The sequence below is a fragment of the Epinephelus fuscoguttatus genome, linkage group LG13, assembly GCF_011397635.1.
Source record: "Epinephelus fuscoguttatus linkage group LG13, E.fuscoguttatus.final_Chr_v1".
Lineage (NCBI taxonomy): Eukaryota > Metazoa > Chordata > Actinopteri > Perciformes > Serranidae > Epinephelus > Epinephelus fuscoguttatus.
Window position 1 is genome coordinate 16,210,207 of NC_064764.1, and position 25,085 is coordinate 16,235,291.

Here is a 25,085-nt window from a genome sequence, read left to right on the forward strand (position 1 = left end):
TTATGAAAGGACAATATTGGCCTTGTGCCTCATCTTCATACCCCCCATATACCAGTTTAATCTAAAACAGCAGTAAAAGAATCACTATAAAATTTCTATTCTGAGCTGAACTTACAGTCGGGGCTGGTCTCAAACTGGAAACTGGGGCTGCTGGCTCCATATCCAGCAGCGGTCCGAGCTCTAATCTGCAGCAGGTAGGCGGTGTTGGGCTTCAGACCATTCAGAGTCACATTACAGCCCCGAGCACGAAGGATGGTGTAGCTGGTCTCCTGCTCCTCCTGTAGGCCAAAGAGGACAAAGAAAGAGAGGGAAAGGAATTAAACATGTTTTAAAGACAAATACATACAATTTAGTCTGGGTTGAAACAATTGATGAATACAATATACATATACAAAACAACAGAAAATATGCACATGAACATTTTCTCACACATGCAAACACATCGATACACAAACATCCCAGACAGTTTGGCAGCTTTCGTCCCAATCTCAAGAATTATGCTCTTCTTATTTTATGACTTCTCTCCTACTGATCTCCACTGATAAAACAACAGGAGGATTTACACACCAGGGCTGCACTCGGCACATTGTTTCCAGATGTGGAAGGAAGAAAAACGGTGCAGAAAAGATGAGAAGACAGGAGGTAGATGACGAAGGAAAAAAAGAAAGTAGCCCGTTTTTAATTTAGGCTCTGTGCAGTGACATTTCTACAGTCAGGAAGCTAGGAGGGCCCAGTCTAATACTGTTATTTTGTTCATTTTCTGTGTTGTAGGATGCTTCCTGACTGCCACGTGTTGCTTATATAAATATACAACCATCTGGAAAGACAATTTGACACAAATTTGAAAGATGAAAGGAAAAAAAATCTGTCAATATCATAATAATTACGAAAAGAATAATTAAAACAAAAGAAAATATTCATGTGTAATAAGTGAGCTGATGTGAAGCAGACCTCAGGAAAAAACAGCTGTGTCCCTTATGGTTTCACCCTGTTGACTACAGTGAACCAAACATTTTATTGTGCAGAGATAAATCCACAACATTATCATTCGGTTTTGTGTTTATTTTGCTTTACTTTTATGTGTATGTGATTATTTCATAAAAAAATACATATTAAGTGTTATTAAAATGTGTCTTTCAATGTTTTCTTTGAACAAATATGTCAAAAGTAAAAATCCATGATTGCGAAAGTAATACACAAAAATACATTTAACACCAAAGGCTGTGTTTCTCTGTCTGTGCCTCACAGTGTGTTTAAAATGTCCAAGGTGAAAAACTGTTAAGCCAGTCCGTGCTGCAGAATGACTCACAGTCACACCATAGAATTAATCTGATGCTGTGAAACAGACTGCTAAATAGTTGGAAAACAGGTCGAGGCAGATCTTAAATCTTAAAGACAACCTATTAGACATGACTTCAACAATCCTAAAAATGAGCTACATGTTTTGCAACAAAGCCAAGCTCATAAAAATCATCCAAGGCCGAATGTTGTTCAGGCATAGTCAAATCCTGACTTTATAGACCTAGTTATAAAAGGCGCACACATTGGTACAGGCAACGGTGAACACATGTAGACACACATACACGCACACACACACGCACAAGGAGCGTCCAAAAGAAACTTCAGGCCCATTAATGGAGTGGATCAGAGTTTTACGGCGCACAAAGCTTTTTAAACTGCTCTATGTGTGAGGAGGTAACTGATACACCAGACCTGCACTGGGACAACTCTTCATCACAGCTATAAATCTACTCGCAGCTTGTCACCGTTCCGCGTCCAGGACAGCATGTGATCCCCTGAAAATCACACACAGGTGTGGTGCAAGCACCTTCGTGTGTGTGTGTGTGTGTGTGCGCGCGTGTGTGTATGTGTGAGAGATAGAGATAGAGAGAGGGGGAGAGATACAAAGAGGCAGACAAAGAAACCCAGGTCTGACACCTCTCTTTTATGCACACTGCAGCCTGACAAGCTGTGTGATTGTGAACTATCTGCTTGTGTGTGTCGTACCAGAGCACTGCTAGAATTTAATATGGCCTCTGTGCTGCGTTCTGCTTTGACAATCTAAACAAAGCTGTAGCAAATTATAGCTTGTATAACACACATACACACACACACACACACACACATAGATGCAAACTCATACAGCCCCAAAAACAGGAGATGTACAGCAGAAGTCTTGTAAATACTGTGTTTCAGCCAGCATTCCTTCCATCTAAGACTAAATAAACAGCCCAAATTAAAGTGGATCTGAAGCTTTTGCTCTGCTCTTTAGATTACAGTGATAAAACATGCAAAAACAATCAGCAAAGTGTATTCCCACAAAATTCTATTTTCACAAAGTGCACTTGGAAATGCCTTATCGGCTGCAGAGCACCCTTTAGCCGGTTCAAGCGACGAGAAGCTCACGCAGTTAGCCTGGGATTTCCAAAGATGAAACACCTCTCTACTTCTGGGAAGTTTTCTGGATGGGAATTCCCAAGAACACCAGCAAACATTCCCTAAGAATTCCCATATATAGGATACATAGTTCAGGAAAACGGCCCTCGCACTTTGGAAACGTGGGCCTCTGGTTTCACGACCGTGTGACACAGTGGTATGTGTTAACGGAGACAGCGCGGGCGAAGACGGAGGTGAGGTTAATTCCAAACACTGAGTGGGTCGGAGGTATATCATCTACTAATATCATTAAAATCTCCACCTTTCTCAAGTAGATTACAGTCTAAATATAAATTTGTTATTTTTTGCTGTATGTCATCACAGTATGGGGAGGAAGTGTTTTTTAAGTACTTAATCATTAAAAAAGTAGACTAAAGATTCAGAGCAGTAGATCACTACTGTAGTATTAGATTGCTTTTATTCTTTTAGATGTCACTGTATTACTTAACGTTATCCCTACAGTGACTTATATCAGCATATCTGCCATCACTACTGCATTTATATATCTTGGCTTCATCCACATTTGGCTTAGTTAAAATTTATTGTACCAGTAACATACATTTTGTTGTAGCTGCTCAGTAAGTTCCTGATAGGCTTCTCATCTGGGCTCAGTGTATTGTAGTGTCTCTCAGTGCATCAGTTTCCTGATGAGTTATTACGTTGAAATTTACCAACTCCCTACTTCCTGCATGAACTTTAAAGGATTTTAAAATGTTTAGGTTTTGGCACTTATGTAGTATTATTTTTTGCAGTTTTGTAAACATACATGCATCCTTGCACACACACATTGAAGGTTATTCATGCTGCAGACCTGCTACTGCTTCATTTGAACTCACACAACATAATTCATGTGCTAAAGTAAATGATCCATTGGATGCACATGAAAGATTATTAAGGGCGTTTTCAAATTAGGTACGATTGATTTGTACTGTGTCTGAGCACAATCGCCCCCCCCTCTCTCTTCTCTCCCACCGCTCAACTTTCACACTGTCAAGTACACTTGCATCATCATCTACGTGGCATTTTTTGTTGTTGATCCGGCAGAGCGGTGACGCAAAGCTCTGCTCCTGGCTTGGGAAGCAACCACTGCTGTCTGGTGCACAGCCCTCCACCTCCTGCTGAACCTTTAGCTGCAAGTTGAAGGCTGCAGTGAAGCCAAATCTGGGTCCATCCATGGTAGACTGTGCTGCTGTCTGATACAGAGGCATCAGCACAAATTAGACAGTTTCATAACTGGTTAAAAACTCCCTGTAGTGGCATTAAGTGGCAGTCCACTTCTGTGTTATGGTACAGTTGGACTTTGGGGTCAATTGTACTTGGATTAGGGCCCAGGACCCTGATACAGAAGCTCCCATAAAGCCTCAAATGTCCATGTCTTCATCAGTTTGCAGGATGTTGCACAAAACTGGTGCATTACTTTAGGCATGAGGAGTCCAATCAGCACTTTGGATTTATAGTGTATATGAGACTAAATGAGTTGTGATGATTAATATACGTGTTCTGCCTCACTCTATAGAGCTTAACGCCCTCTAACACTTTCCTTATCCTGCTTCTGACACAAAGCAGTTGTATTTGATTTTTTATTCCCACAAAGAAAACACAACTGTCATGACTTTCCTTGTCAAACACTGGTTTGCCAAAAATCTGTTGCTCCATTCTGTTATTCATCTGCTTTACAGAGGTACTTTTGCTTTGAATGCTGTTGTGTGGTTGTTGGCAAAATGTTCATTTTTCTACATTAGGAGAAGCCGGAGTCATCGGTAAATTGCTATTGGATTACATGATAATGTACACTGTGTAGGTCTGGTTCAAACTTGTATAAATAAAGACAGAGAAAACCACAAACACAGAAAAGCAGAAAGTTTGGCTGATGCTGCAAATCTGAACATCTTCTTCTTCTTGCTAAAAGCTCTCTTTTAATCTCTCTCGGTCTGTTTTTGTGTTCCGTTTCACCATCCTGTTTATGCGTACATGCAATTATATCTGCTTGTGTCTGAGTATGAGTCTCTAAAAGCCTCTTTCTGTCTCATAAGTGAGTCATGGTGTGGTCTTGGTGTGGGGAATTTGTGCTCCAGCTCCTGTCCTCCTACAGCCTTGATCTTTGGCATGCTAGAGGCCCTCAGCGTCCCTCTGCCTGCCACACGAAGAGGCCTCTGTCCTAGGTTGTTATGGGGGGTCTCCTCTGGTTGTCCCAGTTCACTCTTCTGCATGGAGGAGTCTTTTGTCTGGGGTTTGAAATCCCTGGGTATGTATGGCTGCTGTGGAGAATCCTCTGGGAACTTGTGTGTGTGTGTGCGTTTGTGTGTCTGTCCCCGAGTGTCTCCAGCAATTCCTGAGAGACGATGTGATTAACGGGGATCAACGCAAAGGCCAAGAGATTTTTCATTCTGAACGCTGTCACACAGACTCTTCCTCAGACTCCACCCTTTCATTCTTTCCCTTATCTTCTTTTAATGAATATGCAGTTGTAACGTGTGAGCATATGTGTGCGATTAACAGCTGAGAATTAGATCTGCACTGAGCTCTGACCCAGTATCAGTCATTAACTTTTCCTCTCGCTGTTTTCAGGCCTTGTTTTAACATCTTAGGTAAGGATGGCTGAGCAGGGAACAGAGTTTAGAGAGGAAACAGCTTCTGTCGGCCTACTAATCAAGAGATTAGGGGCCACTGTTGGCATTCAAGCAAACTGTGTTCTGGGACACACACACACATACACACATACATATACACGCTGAATCTGCCAGAGTGATTAAACTTGCATCCACGGCTAATTTCACCATCAAATGTCAGCCATAGCACAGCATTGGTGCTGAAAGCCAGTGTAATTCGTTCTGCACTAATTTCCCTCACAGAGGAATGAGCGACCCCACAGACGCATTTACTGTCTGCCATAAAACTTGTCTCCATTAAGGAGAGGAGAGGAGAGGAGAGGAGAGGAGGACAGGATGAGAAATAGAGAGAGGAAGAGATGAAAAAAGGAGATGAGAGGTAAACATAAGGGGAGGAGAGGAGGAGTAAGAAGCAGAAGAATGAAGACAGCAAGACCAAAAAGATGAAGAAACGAGGATAGAAGTAAAGTAGTAGAGGAGAAAGGTGGGGTGGTAAAAAGAACTGGGCAACACTGATGTCATGCCAACTATTTTAACCTAAACCTCAAACTTATTGTACAAAGGAAAAAGGATTTAGAATGCCAAAACTGATTTAAATTATCTATTAATCTGATTTCTTGTAGCGTGACTTCTGGCAAACACTGTACTGAAAGGTATACTATGAAGGAAAGACTCTTACAAAAGTTAGCCCTCTCAATCATAACATATAGCCCACTAGAAGTGTTTGGCAGTGTATTTATCTGAAGAGATTCTTCCCTCTTTCTGTATTTCTTTCTTTCTTTCTAAAGTTTTCCTCTAATTTTTCTATGTTTAGGATGTTCTTGGGCACAGCACGCAGGTGAGGTCGGAACTTTACAAAAAGGTAGTGAACAAGAACCAGACCGTATGGAGCATGCAACCAAGAGAAAACTATGGAAATTGTAGACACAGCACCTAAAACATCTCGATTGGCTTCCACTTTCACTTAACTGACAATTCCCGCATAGTGTACCTTTACAACAATAGTTTGTCATTTTGGAAATCCACTTACTCGCTTTCTATCCAAGAGGTACATGAAAGGCGTGATACTATTCTCATATCTATACAGTACATTTGCAGCCAGTCAGCTTATCTTAGCACAAAGACTGTCAATGAGTTGAACAGGGTTGGGCTGTGTGAGGCCATTTTGGCGTAATGACCACACCCGCTATTGTAACTTCTGAATCACCATGTCACGCATGGTAGCCCAAAAAGCATTTTTCCCATATACAATCATTGGAAAAAGAGGGTTTGTAAAACACTGAAATGAAACGAAGTGAGTTCTTTCAGTGGAATTTAGAAAGTCTAGACTAAAGGACTAGGATTAAATCATTGTGTCCCATTGATGTGTGCAAGGAACCAACAGGAAGTCAGAATGCACGGTCAGAGGAAGTCTGAAATGTGCATGCCCTCGACTGGCATGCCTGGAGGACTCTAGTGAGAACGCTGTTTGGACCCAAAAACAAAGAATGAAGAAGCCTGTGAGGACTTTTTCAACGTATGCGAGTGAGCAAATTTTATAAGAATGAAAGGTTTGCCATCTTTTGAGTCATTCTCTTAGTAACACATCCATGGGTGAAACAGCTAACCCGTCTCTGTCCACAGTTAAAGGTATAATATGCAGGAATTGATGGTTACTGTTTGTACGACGCAAACAATATCATCAGCGAAAGTGAAAGCCAACCCAAAATTGTTGTTTAGCCACACTACATTTGTGTTTCTTATGTGCTGTGTCACTGATTTGTGTAGCTTCCTTTCAGATACGTGCTACCTATGGTCTTGTACCTGGTCACTACCTCACCTGTGTGCTGTGCCCAGGGTTGTCCCAAACGCAGAAAATGAGAAGACAATACAAGCAGACGGCAGGGTCTGTGCAGGTAAATACACCGCCACACACTTCTCGTGATTCATTCATAAGTGATGATTAAGAGAGATTCCTTCTGCAAGAGTCAGTTAGTTAGTTATAACTACGCCAACTCTACAGCTCACTATTTAACAGATTATGGGTCAGTGGTTTCCAACTGGTCCAGCGACGGGGTCCAGATTTCTCCTCAGTCATTGGTTCAAGGTCCACACAGTTTAATATATTCAGTGTCATACTTAAGTTTGGCCATGCTGCCAAGCTAGTTGCTGTCTCTGTCAAGTAGCTTCCCATCATTCACTCATTCTACAGCTACATCCATCATTTCAAAATAAAAGCTCTGTGCCAAAAGTCATTGTACTTAAAATAAAGTGTATGTTTTTACAACCTTGACAATCCTCGAGTCACTGACAGTCCATACAGAATGGACCTGCGACCCACATTTGGACCGGGACTCACCAGTTGGGAACCCTTGTTATAGATTGCTGCTGGCTGTAGCCTTAAGGTTATCAAACAGATATCACAGTGGTGTCAGTCGTCTCATCAAACTCTCAGCAAGAGTGCAAAAAAGCGTATTTCCCAAAATGTTGAACCATGCCTTTAAGGAGTTCAGTTGATGATGCTGCCTTGCTCAAAGACACATGAGAACAGTGACAAATTCTGCACCAACCTTTTCGTAGTATTTGATCTCATAATCGAGGATAATGCCATTGGGTCTTTCCGGCTGCTGCCAGGACAGGGAGACGCTGTTTCGAGACGTCTTCTCCTTTTTGATCACCGTTACCGGGGAGGGAGCTGGGTGGGAGACACAGACAGACACAGAGTGAAAGACAGAGAGTGAGTTCCTTCATTGCAAGGTTCAGTGGAAGTTCAGTCCCCCGGTGTTGCATCCTGGCAATTGTCTATGGTTCCTGTTAGTGTAATTCAGTTTGCTGCCCAGTGGGGCCACATTAAAGGCTGCGGCCCTGGGTTGGTTGGTGGAACGAGGGGATGCTCACTAATGCAAAGATTGGATTGTGTGTATACAGACTTGAACACATCAGTGACAAAATGCATTTCACTTTTGAGAGAGATGCAGCCTTAACCCATCAAAACAAGCTTCATCATCGGCAATCTTCTCTTTAGGTATACCCACATCTTTGTCTCCTGAGTAACCTTTGAGGGCTAAACCTTGACATATTGATATTTTCTGCAAACATGATCAAATATAATTTTTTGTACAGTAGATTTCTGCTGTTGTGACTCAAGCAAGTATCAAGTGAGTAAAAGCGTGAAGAGTAAAAGCTTTGAAATGTATGATTCTTGGAGGAATCACTGGCTAATTTCATCAAGACAAGAAAAAACAAGGCCATGCTTGGTTACCACATTAAATGTCTCTAGAGCAGGTGGAAATATCAAACTCCCATTCTGATGTTCAAGAAGTTTCACATTAGTTTCTGCTTATATTGCATATACGAAGCAGCACAGTGGTTTGTCCTTTGGCATTTATAATAGCATCCATTGTTCCTCTGCATCTCTCAGAAACATGTTTTAATTTGGAACCCCATAAACCATCTCTTCTCCTTCCTCTCACCGCCATCCCGTCCCTTTTTTGGCATCGTGCTTTCTCCTTAGCCAATCTTGCTCGCCAATCCTTCACCCAAGCATCGCCTTGCCTCTGGGAGTTCACATGGTCCCAATCTAGTAATTCAGCACATCCCTCCCTCTATCGAGCCCTGCACCCCTCCTTCAGTCTCTCTCCCTCTCTTTACTCCCTTTCTCATTTCCCTTTTTTACTGCTCTCTAATTGCCAGGCAGCTCCGGGGCCAGCCCAGCATCTGAGGCATCGACTTTTAATTTTATTAGACCACAGGAAAAAACATGTTTGTCTTTGAAATGTTCGAGCCTTTCTTGATTGTGATTATATAGCTGCCGAGTGTGTGTCTGTGTGCGCGTGTCTTTCTGCGCATATACTCGCGTGTATTTCCGCGGGAAGTTATTTTTTCTCCTGTAATGAATCCAGATGGGGAGAATCTGTTTCTATACCCCCTGCTCCTCCTCTCCTCCTCTCCCTCTGGTTCTGATAGCGGGGTGAGGCTGTGCTTTTTATTGGCTCTGTGGTTTATGGTGGTAATGATTTACTGTGTCTGGGCCGCTTGGAGGCAGCTTCAAGTTCCTCTCCTCCTCCTCTCCCTTCTCCTCGCTTCCCTCTCTCTGCCTGCATGTCTATTGCCAAGCACTTAATTTGCTGTCACTCTCTGTTTCTGTCTGTGGTATAACTGTAAAACTGATACAGCATGCCAGGCCCATAATGGCCTTAAAAACTGGCCTTCAGTGTCATTCACCTGTGATGTGAGGGACATGATGCAGCTGTTGGAACGTATCTGTTTATTGTGTACAGCACTGGTGTACTATTGGAAGTGATGGTAGTCTACTGGTGGCAGTGCTATGGAATTCAATAAAAACAGATGCTGTTGAAAAGGCTTAAAAGGTGACCTAAAATGCTCATTTTAAGGTTCATATTTGTTCGGGTTGCCGCTAGAACATGTTTACATGCTTTAACAATCACAAAAACCACTTTATTTTCCTGCTACTGTCTCTGCTGGAACACCTGTATTCACTCAGTGTTTGAGAAAGTTCTGTTTAGCACCTGTCTCTTTAAAGTAGCTACATGTAGCAGTGCATGTGCTGCAGGGGAGTGACTGTGATGGAGAAAAGTGGCACTTTCTACTGTGAAAAATCACAGATTCAAGCTCCGATGGAGTGATGCGGGCCCTGCGCCAGTCCGTCATGGTGAAGAGGGAGCTGAGCCAGAAAGCAAAGCTTTCGATTTACTGGTCCATCTACGTCCCAACCCTCAACTATGATCATGAGCTCTGGGTAGCAACCAAAAGAATGAGTTCGCGGATACAAGCAGTGGAAATGAGTTTCCTCCGCGGGGTGGTTGGGCTCAGCCTTAGAGATAGGGAGAGGAGCTCGGACATCTAGAGGGAGCTCGGAGTAGAGCCGCTGGTCCTTCGCGGGGGTCAGTTGAGGTGGTTCGGGCATCTGACTAGGATGCCTCCTGGGCGCCTCCCGCTGGAGGTGTCCCGGGCATGTCCCACTGGTAGGAGGCCCCAGGGTAGACCCAAACACACTGGAGGGATTACATATCTCGTCTGGCCTGGGAACACCTTGGGGTCCCCCAGGAGGAGCTGGAAAGTGTTGCCACTGAGAGGGATGTCTGGGGTCCCCCGCAAACTGGCCCCAGATAAGCGGACGAAAATGGATGGATGGATGGATGGATGTTCCAGAATCCAAAATCAGGGAGAAATTAACAACATCGGCAACCAAGGTTACATCTTTCCTTGACTTTAGCATGGAGCTACAGTATGTAGCTTAATTTAGTAGTTAGGCTACATAATGTAATCACTTGGCAGTAGCATACCCGTGGCAGATGATCATAAGAAATCTGTCAGACTATGATAACACCTGTAACCAGAGTAGAAAACACCACTGGAAACAGAGTTCTGCAGTTTGGGATTTGTGCGCACAGGTATTAGGCTACTTCTATGTACTACATACCTCGTTATTGGAAACTTTTGCCACATTTAATATGCGCATCTGAAATTGCAACACTATATATAAGACACCAAACATGGAAAAGCATTGCTCAAATTTGATATCAGCAGACTAGATCACATCTCTGCTTGTCTTCTGTTGCTTGTGCTTTTTTGTGCATTTCCGTCTTCTGATCACACCATTTTGTCTACATTTTCTTGGATTTAACATCTTTACCACCTTCAGACTTTATAGGAATGCATTACTGATTTGTGAATGCATACTTAAATTAAACATTGACACTATATTTCAATGTGGTCACCATTAACTACACGTCAACAAGCAGGTGAAGAAGTGATGTGTCATATGCACTGTATATTATACTGTATGTGCCTGCTTTTTCTTCTTGTAAGTCCCTCTTCCGAGCTCAGCAGCAGTTCAGACTGTTGATATTAGACTACTTTAAATGTGGATCACAGTTACTCTGTTGTTTGCATAGTTATGACAATGAGTGTAGAGCAAAGGAGGCTGGAATGAGGAGAGCTATCTGACAGCACCTTGACAGCACAGCCAGGACACACAGCCTCCTTCCCAGGGAAACACTTAATCCAGCTTTTAACAGCTTTGGCATCTGTACGTGCGTGTGTGTGTTTACGTGAGAGAAAGTGTTTAGACGGGCGGGGCTAGTGCACTGACATACCTAATCCTTGTAAACTCTCAGGGCTGATGGAGAGTGTGCAGCTGCAGGCAGAGATATTTGTTAGAGAGGGAGAGGACTGTGTGGTATACGGAAGCTTGGTATGGCAGTGTGTGTTTTCGTGCTTCTATGTGTGTGCTTGATCTGTGACGGTATTGGAGATCCATCTCTTCCTATGATCGCTCAAACATTAAAGATGGTTTTCAGTATTCAGAGCACACGCAGCCCTCTTAGTGTTGATAAGTCCTCTTCAAATCTAATATATATTCCGATCCGAATCCCCCTGACTAACCACACAGATTATGATGGTTACTAATAAACGACTTTGCTAAGCTTTGCTAAACCATTTTGTCTTTCTCATTCCTTTACTTTAAATGTGTTGCTCTTAATCCCTATTGCCCTTTCCTCTCATAACAACATATAACTTGATTCCTGACTTATCTCCAGTCTAGGCACGTATGCACATACTGTATGTGATGGACACATAAACACAAAATCTATATTTACCTCTCATCCCTGCCTTGTCACTTTAAAGAGGTCAAGTCTGGACCTTGTCACTTTAAATACAGCCAGGCTCTGACAACACAGAGCAAACACACTAGACATCTGTCTGTATGTGTATTGTGTGTACACACAACCTTTCACATCTGCATATCATCACTCATACTTTTGTTTTAGAGAGGTTGCATATTTATGATTGAGTTTATCCATCCCTACAGTGTGTGTGCCTGTGTATGTTTGCTCTTGAGTCTTACTCCTAGGACACATGTCAAAGATATATGCTGTTTGATTGTGATTATACCTACTAATCACACAAAGAGAAATCTATTTAGTATGCCTTGCCTTGATTTAGAGTATGTGACAAGTCCTGAGTTACTGCGCTGTCCTGCGTCAAAAGCTGCCATAGTAACCTGCAAAGCAACTTTTATGTTCCTGAAATAAAGCAGGTACAAGGAGGTGCCATTCAAAGCAAGCGAAGGGCTCAAAGCACAATGCCTCACGACCTACCTACTCTGACCACTTTGTTTAAATTCACGGCTCTTGCCATCTGCCTATCATCAACTATGTGATGGAGTGTGTGACCTCGCAGTGTGACAACTTATGAGAGAAACTCCCATCTGTTCACTCTGCTCAAAATCCAAGTGTTAAATCACATCCCAAGGCTTGGAACAAAAAAAAAGAAGGCCCTACAGACAAATGAGGAAGAAGACAATAGCAGGGCGTGGTTTGGGTTTGGAGAGTGACAGGTAGAAATAAAGGATCCTGTGTCCAGACGAAAAGAGAGACAAAAACATGACCAAACACAAAGGCAAACTGTGCCAGAAAACAGTGAAGGGAGCGGGAAAAGGAAAAGAATAAGTTGATGTACCGCAGCCAGACCTTTGCGCATTCCTCACTAGAGTCAGGGATTTCTGAGGTTTGGCGCTTTCTACTGCAGCAAGATTTATTTTACTCTTGGAATTTCACAACACCACTTCCATTTGCTTTCTTATTCATCTAAGGACTTGATGTGTGGAGAGATATTTGTATAAAAGATTGATGGGAGTGTTAGGTGCCCATCCACATGTTAAGAGTGTCTGTTAAAAGGATGAGATTTTTTTTTTTTTTCGTGAAGGAGGAAGATATTCGATACCAGTCGTTAAACAAGAGAATAGCGGCCTGGGATCGCCTTGTAAATGTCCAAGGCTGATGGCTGGAGTGCATATGTTTGGAGCACATAAACTATAGGCTAGTGTATTATATGATAAGGATATTAGGAGGGAGAAGGAGAAAGGGGGTGCAGCTTTGAGAGAGGTACTTGCATATCATCTACGTGTTGTGGTTTTACCCACAGTAAAATTTGAAACACACTTTTCTTCGTGCATTAGTACCACATAGCCATATATACATGCCATATGGTGTATGGTGTCTAGAATCAGGTGGTGTGAACTTAATCTCTTATACATAGGAGCAGCTAAAGTTAAGGCCAGTCTAAAGGTTGCAAGCTCATCTCAGTGATTCGTACACCTTCAACACATGTGTAGCTACTCAGTAAAATCACCTAGTGTAGCGGTTGTTTGAAGAAAATAGCTTGGCTTTGATAATACGTGGCTTAAAATGATTAGTGTAGAGTACATCTTCCTGAATATCTGAGTGCATGCTCTTAGTCATCTATCCACCTGCTGTGACATCTCACCAGCTTGGTTGGTAGTGATGGTGACGGCGGCGTACTGCCTCATCTTGGGTGCCAGCGATGACACACCGTTTAGCGCTTCGATCTCGAAGGTGTAGTTAGTGTGGGCAAGCAAGTCGCCCACAGTCACCGTGGTGTTGTGGAGACCTGTGGCTCTTGGCAGGAAGTGAACGTTGCTCCGGCAAGGCTCGCAACGCTGGTTGCCACCGTTACTGCCGTTAGCAGCCCCGCCGCGGCAGCGTTTGCAGAGGACGGTGAAGGTGATGTCCCTGCGCCCACCGGTGTCTTCCGGCCAGCTCCAGTCCAGAATTACTGAGGTCTCGTTGATGGAAGAGATCACATTGCGAGGAGCTGAAGGGGGGCCTGGTAGACAGAGAAGACAAGGAGATGAGGAGAGGAAAGGAGGTCATTAGTTAACAGGATGAGAGACACGTTTGTATTAGGAAGACAGAAGATGGGAAGAAAGGTGATAGAAGAAAGGGAAGGAGCAAAGAAAGGTGAGGCAGGAATAGTATCAACATCAAGCAGCAGACTGACATTAGATGGAATACGATTTGGCAGCAGAGTCATCTGCCAAGTACAAGACACAGCACTTAAGGTGAACTTTAAGAATTTAATGAGGACTATTTTAAATTGTTAACTGATGGGACTAGTCAAATAAAAAGAAAGGGGCGGGGTTTCTTTAAACCATTGTGATGGATTTATTGATTGGAGATTGGGTGATTTTCCAGGAAGAAACTGGCCATTCAATGGAGTCTTTGATGTGTCAAATACCTACTAGGAGATTTTCACTCAAGAAAACTGTAATGGATGCACAACCTCTGTAAATGAAATTGAATTAAGGTAATAACAGGGTTGAGTTAATATGAGACTATGTATGTACTGCAAAATGTATCTGTTTTCTCAGTTTGGATCAGTAAAAGAAGAAAAGGGCATGACTTATCCTCTTTCACAAAAAAACAGGGCTGTCAAAATCAGACTGACATATAAAGTAAAAGCGTCTTATTACAAACAGATCCCTCTGAATATTTCCAGATTTTCATATCAAAGCTATGACTGTAATTACACGGAGAACAAAACAAAACTGCCAAACAACTCTGTTGAGAAGTTGCAGTAGGAGGAGGAAAATGGGCTTAGTGGGTTGTGTCTTGAGATAAAATGCTTTGTTTGGTTTGTTTGACTTGACAAGAATTTACTTCGCTTCCAAACTCTGCACAGCTCCCGTCTCGGTTATCGGTATCTCTGACTGTGTTTGTGTAAGGGAGGAAATCAGATAAGAAATACGCCGAATGTTTTTGCCGTGGAGAAAATTAAAAAAAAAATGACATCATGGTATCTGCAAGTCTCAAAAATCTAGATTGAAGACTTCTTAAGACGTGTTTGGTGTTACAACATCTAACACGCCTCTGAAGTTTAAGAGGAGTTTCGCAGCTCCAAGACTGAATAATCTGTCACAAGCTGTTTCTAATTGAGAGCATATAATGAAATGACTTTAATACACAATTAAGACAAAATGATGGGGCAAACCATGAGATAGGTTATTACATCAGCTTATCACAATTACCAGTATCATTCAAACTTGTGGTAAAAGAATAGATTTTATGGTTTAAAATGGTTTTATATCAAAGTCTCTTCCTCAGCCATAACAGAAAGCACCCCATGCAAAGAGTTTGACGTCCTGTTACTATCATGAAAATGAAATTTGATTCGGTCCAGGCTGCTCACCTCGTAACAACTGTGAAATCTTTCGCAACCATTGAAATCAGCACCAACATTCAACGGGCTTCAGAGAAGTTCTAGTTAAGCAATAAATACCAAATTTATCAAGATCTGTCAAAACTATAACTCCGTTCACAAACACAATGAAACCCTCCTCAGAGAAAAGAGCTTATCACCAACATTGTTAAGAACATATGTCACCCTACTCTGTGTTTCCAAAGTGAGACTGTACTTTCTTTGATATTAATCAAAGCCCTCTAACTCACCTACACAGCAAACGTCCCTGACCACATCAAACTCTCAGACCTGTAATTCATACAAGATATTACAGTACCTGCGCAGGCACGCACACGTGCAGGCAATCACGCACTAATTCCAAATGTCAAAATAATACATTGACATTGAGATTAAAATGTGATATGAATTATGGCGTGTAAGAACAGAGGATGTGTGCGTAATCTCCAATCCCTCACAAAAAGACGTATGCATTGTCAATTTTTTAGGCTCTTTCCAGCTTTCTGCTTAACACTGGAGATTGCTAGATTTTAAATAAAAAGTGGTTTCATAGTGTCTTTAAGGAAGTTAAAGCGATGGTGATGATCAGCAAGGCAGACCTCTTGTGCACTTCTGTGCTAATTTGGAGGCAATGCTGTGGGATTTAGGGGTATGCATTGATGCATTTTTAATTGGTGGAACTGAATTCTTGGGAGCAGACATACTATACTTCATACACTGTTAAAAGACAGCTGTTACACAAATGTCCCACGTTGAATACAGCAGGAAATACCATACGGTTGAAAGCTTTCATATTTTTTGAGTTTAGTATCTCATTTTTCCGGCCAACATTTTTAAATTTCCACACTCAATTCTAAACAACCTCTACCCCACTGCTAACTGTATAATCATGATCATTATCTTCCAGCAACTTATCTATTCATTTGCAGCCCCTGCGTCGCTCAATCTGTCCCAATGAGGTGAAATCTGCCTAGCTGACAAGATGGCGTTGAGATAATCACGACAGGGACCTGCCGTGACTGTCTTTCTAATTAGGATTCTGTCTATGTCTGTGGGCGTTGATATGAATTTTCTACTGTTCTCCACACGGTGAAGGAATTTTTTTTTTTTTTTTCCTCTTCCTAGCCCATTTAGTAACGGATGTATCCATAACCTGACATCAGGGAATGCAGAGATTTACAGTTTTATGGAGAATGCATTTTGGAAGGCTCGCAGGAGGCATCTGCATCTGCATCTGCAATCCATTTGCATCAGAGGGAGACAAAAGAGAATCATGTAGGGAAAGGTGATAAAGAGCAACCGTGGCTTTGGTGACCTTTTAAATAAATAAGGAATGTTAACGCTCTTTGTCTAATAGCGAGCTATTTTCACTGGTGAATTGAAAAGCAATCTGCAACCGCATTATGTGCATGTATCCATCTATAAATGAGATCCTGCTAAGTAGAAAAATACACTGTAAACACTGTGAGACTGTTTACATGAGAACCAGTACAAGCCTCTTGATTAAATTCACACAGTGCGTATTGGTAATATATTTTTTTGACAAATAGCTTTTTGTATTGTACATAAGCATGTGCACAACAATATGGAGTAAGGCCAAAGAAAATAATCTGCAAAAATGATTCAGTGAGAGAAGCATCTGAGAGAATTATACCATTGCAACTCATTATAATTCAATGACAGCCAAATTAATGGCTTTCAGCATCTCTTTAAAGCGAAATTAAGACAGGTTTCGTTGCATGTTTTAAGAGCTAATGAGAAAAATCCTCCCACACCACAGTGAAGGGCATCTCTGGTTGGATATCTGAAAAACATAAGGAACTGTGGCGGGGAAGGAACCTGCATCACATCAGGATGCCTCTGACTCCTCATACATCAAAGAGCCCCAAATGTTGAAAGCACACTTACGGGTACAGGCCATGGAGGCGGGGTCCCCTTCAGCACGGAAGTAGTTTTTCTCACAGCCACAGTGCAGCGACCCCTCATGGTGAGAGAAGCTATGAGGCGGACACTTTGAGCACTCCATATTTCCGAGCGTGGATTTATAGAAGCCGGCCCTGCACACTGGAGACAAAAAACACACAAGCAGATGCATGAGTGTCAAGCTGAACCAGCAGATCAATCACTATCTAATAGCTGCATTCTTCATTGGAGCACCTACAACAAGTGAAATATGAAAGATGGGGATTATATCATGCACTCACACACACATATAAACAAACTCTGAGAGGAGCACTGCATGTAAATCTGCTGTTAATGTAACAAGAACCCATTGACTGCTAGTAAAAAAAAAAGAGAAAGAAAAAAAAACAATAATTCTCTGAAATGTCTTTGTCTCCATTTCTTGCTCTCTTCATCTCTCAGAAGGCACAACATGAATAATGCAAATTGTCCCCTCAGATAAAAGGACTGTTCTCTTTAAATATCTGTGGTGTTAAATGTGCACTCAGCAGCTCTTTTAACTCCTACTCACCACAAATCTGTTGCAATCTGTGCAAGTAGGGTGACACTCCACCTGTGCAAAGTACTGTATATTGCATGTGTAAGTGTGTTTGTACGTCTGTGTGGGAAGGAAGATGAAACGTAACTTTCTCTTATGTTTTCCTCTCCTTTCTCCTCCAATTTAGTTCCTCTGCACTCTTGTATTCTCTACTCTTTTCTTCTCCTCCATTACAGGTTGAACCTGTTGTCACAGTATCTAGACTTGATGATGGGATACAAAGCATTGAGGCCTACAAAAAGCATATCGCCATGATGGTAAAATCAGTTTTACTGCCCATAGAGAACAAGGTTTAACACCAACAGTGGGGCGTCATTTTCATTTGAACACTGGGAAGACACCAAGCGGCAACCTCCGGGGCTGAAAAATGAAGCCAACATGGAAGTGCCAAAAACAGCAGTTCTTTGAATGGCCACTTGGGGCTCCAAAGGCCGGTCAGTCCCCATAGACACCCATGTTAAAATGCCAGACTTTACAGCAGAAATAAACACGTTTACAGCTTGGTAAAAAAAAAAATAAATAAAAATGGTTTTGGTCTTTTTAGCCAGTTTTTTCTTTCATGACAACTGTACAGGGGGAATCTTTATTTAGACTTAACACTATGCATAAGGTCAGGCAGTTTTGGCTGACAGGATGTCTGCTGATAGTGTCCTAAGCCTCTCAATCAGATCCACCCCTCGCTCCTCCACAGTGCCAGCCTGTTGCCTAAATATGGTCACTTCTGGCTCCAAAAAAACCAGGATGGCAACGATCGAAATGCTGAACTCAAGGCTTCATAACGAGAGTCCTCAAACCAATGGGTGATGTCACGGTAGACATGTCAATTATTTTCACTGTCTATGGTTGAAACTAATGAAATGGGGGGTTTAGGGTCATCCGCAAAAAAAATTGAGCATTTAACACTAATACCGGTGAATATTTATGCACCGTTTGTACTTTTCTGCATCAATTTATGGTGTTAATGTCTTTACTTTTGTCAAAATATAACTGATACTTTCATGTATTTATTAAGGGGAGACAAATGCACATGTTCATATTTTCCAAATATGACAGAAATGCAGTTTCTTTAAATGTGACTGTTTTTTTTTTGTTTTTTTTGCAAAAAGGGGGTTTGAACAGCATTTAAATCCAGTTTGGTGAACTGCATGGTAATTTTATATAAATATTGCAAAAAAAAAAGGCTTCCCACAGACAAGCAGGCCCATATTGATTAATTATGCAATAAATAATTCAACAGTCACCTAATTTTTATTCAAATGCAAACATGGAACTTTTACAGTAATCTGATACTGTTGCACGCATACACAGAAAAACAAGCTTCTCCCTCTTTCTCTCTGTCTCTGTCTCTGTCTCTCTCTCTCTCTCTCTCTCTCTCTCTCTTTCTCTCTCTCTCACACACACACACACACACACACACACACACACATGCACGCACACTAGATTAAAAAAATGGCTCGCACCAATAGCAGCAAGCCAGCAGAATGTGTGGGCTCAGCAGAACAGGTCTGACAGATCCCAGTGGTGGACAACACACTTCTGCAAAAGCCAACACTGCTGATACTACTGCCATATCCATCACTGACACTGGCACACCAAGGTCCCATGCTGCACTAAACACTCCCCGACCTCCCCTTCACAGTACGCATGTGTGCATGTGCATGTGTGTGTGTATGTGTGTGTGAGAGTAATAGAATGTGAAGCGGGTTTAAACAGCCCAATATAATCCTACTGATGGAATGACAACCACAACACTTGCTGACACACACAAAACAGACCACCCTGATTGGAAGACACACCAGGAAATTAGACCTGACAGCCAGCACCCCCGGCCAATCAGGTAAGAGAAGCAGCGAGATGGCCGCTGGATCAGCAGAAATGCACGAGGAACATAAAACAGAAGTGTGGATAAACAGGCAAAAGTTAGAATGAATTCATTTCCTAACAGTGGCAGACTGAGATCTGATCCCTCTATGCATAAACAACCTTTGACAGAGCACACATGCCCCTAATGGTTCACCCTGGATAACACCAAACAAAGATCCCTTTACTTTATTCACAGGACAGTTTAACCACTGGGCTCCAGTCCAGCTGGGTCTGTTTCCATTTAGTTACCGTGCGCACCCACTCCTGGCATCGGCCTCACTGTGGATTAACTAATCAATTTTGGAAATAGTCATACTCACAAGGAAAGGGAGTGTTTTGTTTTTTTTTTCCTTTAGTCTTAATATTCAGACGCCTGAGGTCAGATAATGATATCATTGTGGATATTTTTATTTTTTTTATATTTTTCTGTGTCCGTGATCTGTCTATAGCTCTTAGCCGCAGGTCCATTGGTTATTGAAGATGTTTTTTTTTTTGTTTTGTTTTTTTAATTGGTCACAAATACGTAGTTACATTTGGAAAAATACACTCTGAATGATTTCCTTAAACAGCTGGGCATTGTAGTTTTTTAGCAAACATTAATCATACAGTTGTAAATAGTATGTTTGTTAGGAACTATTTTCAGCTGTGGATTAATACACATTTTGAGCATTAGTGCATATTTGTGGTACTGGGAGTTCATTACACTAACTAAAATCAGTCTAGGCAGTAGTCTATCAATTTATACATACATACATATCGAGTCTGAATATTTAAAACAGTTTCAATACTAGTTTTCTGCAGCATCAATACACCACTATCAGCTGTGCGTTTTTGCTTCCTTTTCTTTGCTACTAACAAAGAAAAGAAAAGTCATAGTTGTCATGTGCCCCAGTTATATTTATCTTTTAATAATAAAAAAAAGTTATACAATCAATGACAATTTTCCCTGTGGTTGAAAATTGAAAATTATAATTGAAATTCTGAAGGAACATGTAGCCTTGTGCAATGGTGCTGCTTACTGATGTAGTTTTAAAAGTTCTTGGACAACAATGGAGGCGTATAACACAGAGTAATGTGCTGTATAATTCTTTTGCTCCACCAAAAATACTTCCCAGTAGGATCAATTTGTTGATATTAAGGAAAATATAGAATATGACCACACTTATCCTTTAAGCATGGCTTTCTGCAACTGCTGAAGGAGCTTAACATCTCACTAGACTTGAACGAATGACTCTGGCAAGTCAACACTCCACAAGCGGAAGAAAAGAAACAGCCTCATTTCCACTTGAAAGTTAAAAATATACGGGGACTTTTCAGTGCGTAACACAGCCGTGAAACTTATTAGGCACAGAGAGGATCCCATAAACTTTCAATGTAAAAATCAATAACTGAGGCTGCACTTACGGTATGAGGTTTTCATATGACAGTACAGTGATATGTTGTATTTGCTTGACCGCAAACCCTAAAAATATTTTTATAACAGTTGGAAAAGGATAATAAAGGCCCTGTTTCTTCCCTGTGTGTCTGCCAGGATAAAAAGCAGCTCTGACAGAGGCTGATGGTAAAATCAGATTCGGCTCGCAGGAGGTTAACTACTCATCTAGAGGAGAGGCGAGTTGTGTTACACTGACATTCACCAGCAGTGTGTGCAGGGGCATGAGTGGATATAGTATGATGCCGTGTGTGGTAGCATGTGTGTGTGTGTGTGTGTGTGCCTCAGGAGAGGAAACACAGCACCTCTTCAGATGACAGAATATGTGTGCTGAATTAAAAGATGTGTGTGTGTGTGTGTGTGTGTGTGTGTAGGTGTGTGTGTGTGTGTGTGTGTGTAGGTGTGTGTGTGTGTGTGTGTGTGTGTGTATGTGAGGATAACACACATACAGAGACACATACATCTCACAAGAGCATCGCCGCCTTGACAAATAGAGAGACAATGAAATATCTGCAGAAGAGAAAAATATGAAGGTTATCCCCCCTGAATCATCTTTTATTTATTTTAAATCAATAACAGCAGCAGTAACAGCATGTAAGGCCTGTATCACTGTATCCCTGTAAGTAGTCCTTTGTGATACACAGATATCTCTCTCACACACACACAAACATGCCTTCAAGTTGAAATTCTTGCAAATACTCACACACCCACAGGGGTATAACACAGTGTCTTGCTACTCTCTGCATAATGACAGCTGAAACAAAATCTCTTCATTCACTTTTAAAGAGCAGCACGCTGCATTTACACATACATGTGCACGCACACGGCTGCAGAAGCCATATGATATGGTGGTTGTAAAATAACTGGGGCTGCAATTTGCTCAATCAATAGTCTAGGTCATGGGACACCCTCATCAATAATTAACGTGACTGCTGGATGGTCTAGTGGTCACATGCACATCCCTCTTTTTTATTACATGTTAGCTGAAAACCTGACCTGACCTTGCTGAGACTGTTTTTTTATTCCAATGCATCTTTTGGGATGCATAGAATGGTCCAATTTTTTTAATAATTTCAAAACAACAAAGATAATTTATCGACTAACTGGATGATTCTAAAGCAAATCCATTTTACTATTTTAAGAGCTTTATAGCTAAAGCTCACAAAGTTACACATCCATGGTCAATGTGTCAAGAAAGCAACTTTAGATTCACAAAAAATTACATAATCCCATTAAAAGCATAGATAAGCCTTTAACGGGATATTTTACCAGCGCCCAGATCTCCCTGCTCTAGGGCTGTTAATCGAACCACAGATTGTAAGTCCGCTTTTTTATATGCCCGCCACCACGGACACAAAGAATAGAAATGGATTACGAGAGAGAGACTTGCCCTTCGCACTCTTTTAAATGCAGACCAAACTTAGATCAGACTGTAACACAAGGCAGTGCTGTGTATAAACCAAGATTCTGTTACTGTTGTGCCTATTCTTGCATAAAATCTCTTCAGAAACACAATTTTAGTGCACTGTTTCAGGCTGTTCCTACACACTGTTTGTATGTTTTCCTACAAAAAGTAGTGAGCCAAATTTTGTAGATATCCCACTTCATATCCAACAAACTTTTGAAGGCTTAGATCACATGACCAATGACTGGAGTAAAAAAAAAAAAAGCAGTGCCGAGTGGTCCATAAGTATGTAGGTTGGCATGGTGTATGGGTCAAAAAACACAGGACTTTCCCTCGGGACTTTGGCCAGCACAGTAGGATTTGGATGTGTGAACTCTGACTCATTTTAAATGTACGTCCTCACCATGTTTCCCTTCCTAAACCTAACCTCCATAACTTCACGTTCAGTGCATAAGTTTAAATTTAGGACATTACGTTATTCGTGGGGCTCTAATTCTTAGGATATCATATGACCTGTAGTATAGGCATTTTCATAGGAAGTCACAGTATACCAGAGTTTGTGAACAGGAGATGGGCGCCATACCAATTCCTGTTTAAAAACAGAGGCTAAAAAATCTGATTCCAAGATTCAACCAAGATTCTGTTGCTATGTTGCTTATCTCATGTAAAATGTTTTTAGAAACATATGTTAGTTTACTGTTTATCTGTAATTCGAGATAATTTGTAACCAGCTGGCTGCCATGTTGTTTCCTGTGTCAAAATACCCAGGCTTGCATTATGTCACCCACAATCAGGGGCATTTATTGGTGCAGTGCAGTGCATTCTGGTAATTGTAGGTTTTCTACCTCTTGAGCAAAAGCAAATGCCACAGCTGTTTTCTTTCTGATTTCTCTGGTCATGTAGCACCGATTTCAAAAGTATATGTGTCTCTTTGCTGCATAGACAGACCAGCTTTAGAACATCTTCCCAACAGCTTGCTAGAATATACCGTAATCATCAGAAAAACGTGACCCTAGATAACACCCCCACATGTTTCTTCTCACATGACTCATGGCCTCTCGACCTTGACCTTACTGGTTACTAGTAAATTGATTGGTGTCACACAGGGAAAGTGGGAAGGCACCTCTTCCTTTGACCCGTATCTTTGTGTCAGCCTAGCCCGAAGCTTCAGGTTTGGTCTTCATCTCTTGCTCTTTCTCTTTCTCACACACTTCATGGTTCAGTCTCGTTGCAACAGCCAGAGCAAAACGCCGACCCAACAATTGATTTCCTGTTTCCATACCACCTCTGCCTTTTTTCTCTTTCACTCCGACAAGATCCCAATGACTTTCACTCCCTTTCTCCTCCCCTTCCATCTTCCTCCGTCTCCACCTCCCCCTTCATCCTGCCCACCCTCCCCTAGTTCTTTTCTGTGGCTTTCCCTTCTCTTTCTTTCGCTCCATCCTTCTTCCCTTAATTGGAATAGCTCTCTTTGAAATGGAAAAGTTATTTACTTTGACAGCTTAGGCATTTGGCTGGCGGTCTTATCCGGAGCCACTTGTAATGTTACTGGAAACATGGCAACAGTAAACATCTCGCCCCCTGCCATGAAATCCCCCTTTGGGCAAACCGGTAACAAGCTACAGAAATCTGGAAAAGGTCAAAGTCTTTTATGAAACTGTGGTGCATTTTGGTGGGGAATTTTCACTGCCTGATAATTATGTCACTGTTTTAAAACAGTGCATCATGGGATGACACAGGCACATTGTTGACTAATGAGTAAGTACATAAACTGCAAGCAAAGCTAGATTTTCAACAAAGCAATTATGATCGTATAACCATCCATCTAAATATCAGTTTATGTGTAAATTTCAAGGATTTATGGCATATTTTTTAAAATAGACTTTGAATTTTGGCACAAAATATTGAAAACCAGTGGCTACAATACATAAACAAAAAAACCGCAAGACTTACCCCTGAGATAGCCATAACAACATGTACATTCGTCACGGAAGAAAAAATACAAAAGACACATTGATAAAGTGAAGGCTCCAGTTCTCTCTAACAGACTAAGTGACACAGACATCCATTATGCTGAATTACAATCAATTTGTTAAAGCTAATATGTCCGTAACCAGATAAAATGAACTCATTTTTGTCAGAGATATAAATGAAAGCAATCATCAAAAATGATAGGTTGTGTCTTGGGGCAAATTGCTTCGCATTCTATCTCCCTTATGTTCAATTATTGTCTCATTTGCCATGAAAATCTCATTGGGAACATATTGGAGTTTATTCATGTGTCACTTTGGCAAACCAATGTGCTGCTGCTTGTCTGTCTGAGCAGAGAAGCGATTCTGTACATCTGCAAATTTCCAGAGACACATTAACTATCCAAACTAAACCTTTTAAGCAATTCTGATGAGCGCTGCCAAAGCTAATCAGAATATAACAAAGGCCTGTAATGGGCTCGCAGCTCTTAGGGTCGTAATTGCTGATGATTTTATATTGTGGTCGTTTCAGTCCTGTGCTGGCACAGCAAGCAACAGAAGAAGGATCAGGTGGGATCAGCAACATGCACAGTATTATTGTTGTCTTTGCTTATTTGTTAGAGACCTTCATGTCCCCAGTAATTGCTCAAATCTATCATTCCCAGTATGAAACGGGCACACTGTGGAGATCAAGAGTAAACGATGAAAAAAAGTGTGTAATCACAGAGAAATTTCTCACATCTTCACAGAATGAGCTGAAACATTTTAAAAATGAATTGCCTATTTCTTGCACGCTTTCAGGAAATACAATATAGCTCATGGAGATTTTTAATGTTTGTTTCATCCAAGAAAGCCAAATCTATATAAT

The 25,085-nt window shown here is 41.5% G+C and overlaps 1 protein-coding gene across 4 annotated transcripts in view; it reads right to left on the reverse strand.

Annotated features, from left to right (window-relative positions):
• epha3 (eph receptor A3) overlaps window positions 1-25,085 on the reverse strand; it is a 114,746-nt gene that overhangs the window by 34,269 nt on the left and 55,392 nt on the right. For all 4 annotated transcript variants that reach the window (XM_049593855.1, XM_049593854.1, XM_049593857.1 and 1 more), the window contains exons 4-7: window positions 16,956-17,111; window positions 13,317-13,676; window positions 7,595-7,719; window positions 116-278 (exon numbers count right to left, since the gene is read on the reverse strand). In XM_049593855.1, coding sequence (XP_049449812.1) covers window positions 116-278; window positions 7,595-7,719; window positions 13,317-13,676; window positions 16,956-17,111 — 804 coding nt within the window. The remainder of the gene's footprint in view (window positions 1-115; window positions 279-7,594; window positions 7,720-13,316; window positions 13,677-16,955; window positions 17,112-25,085) is intronic.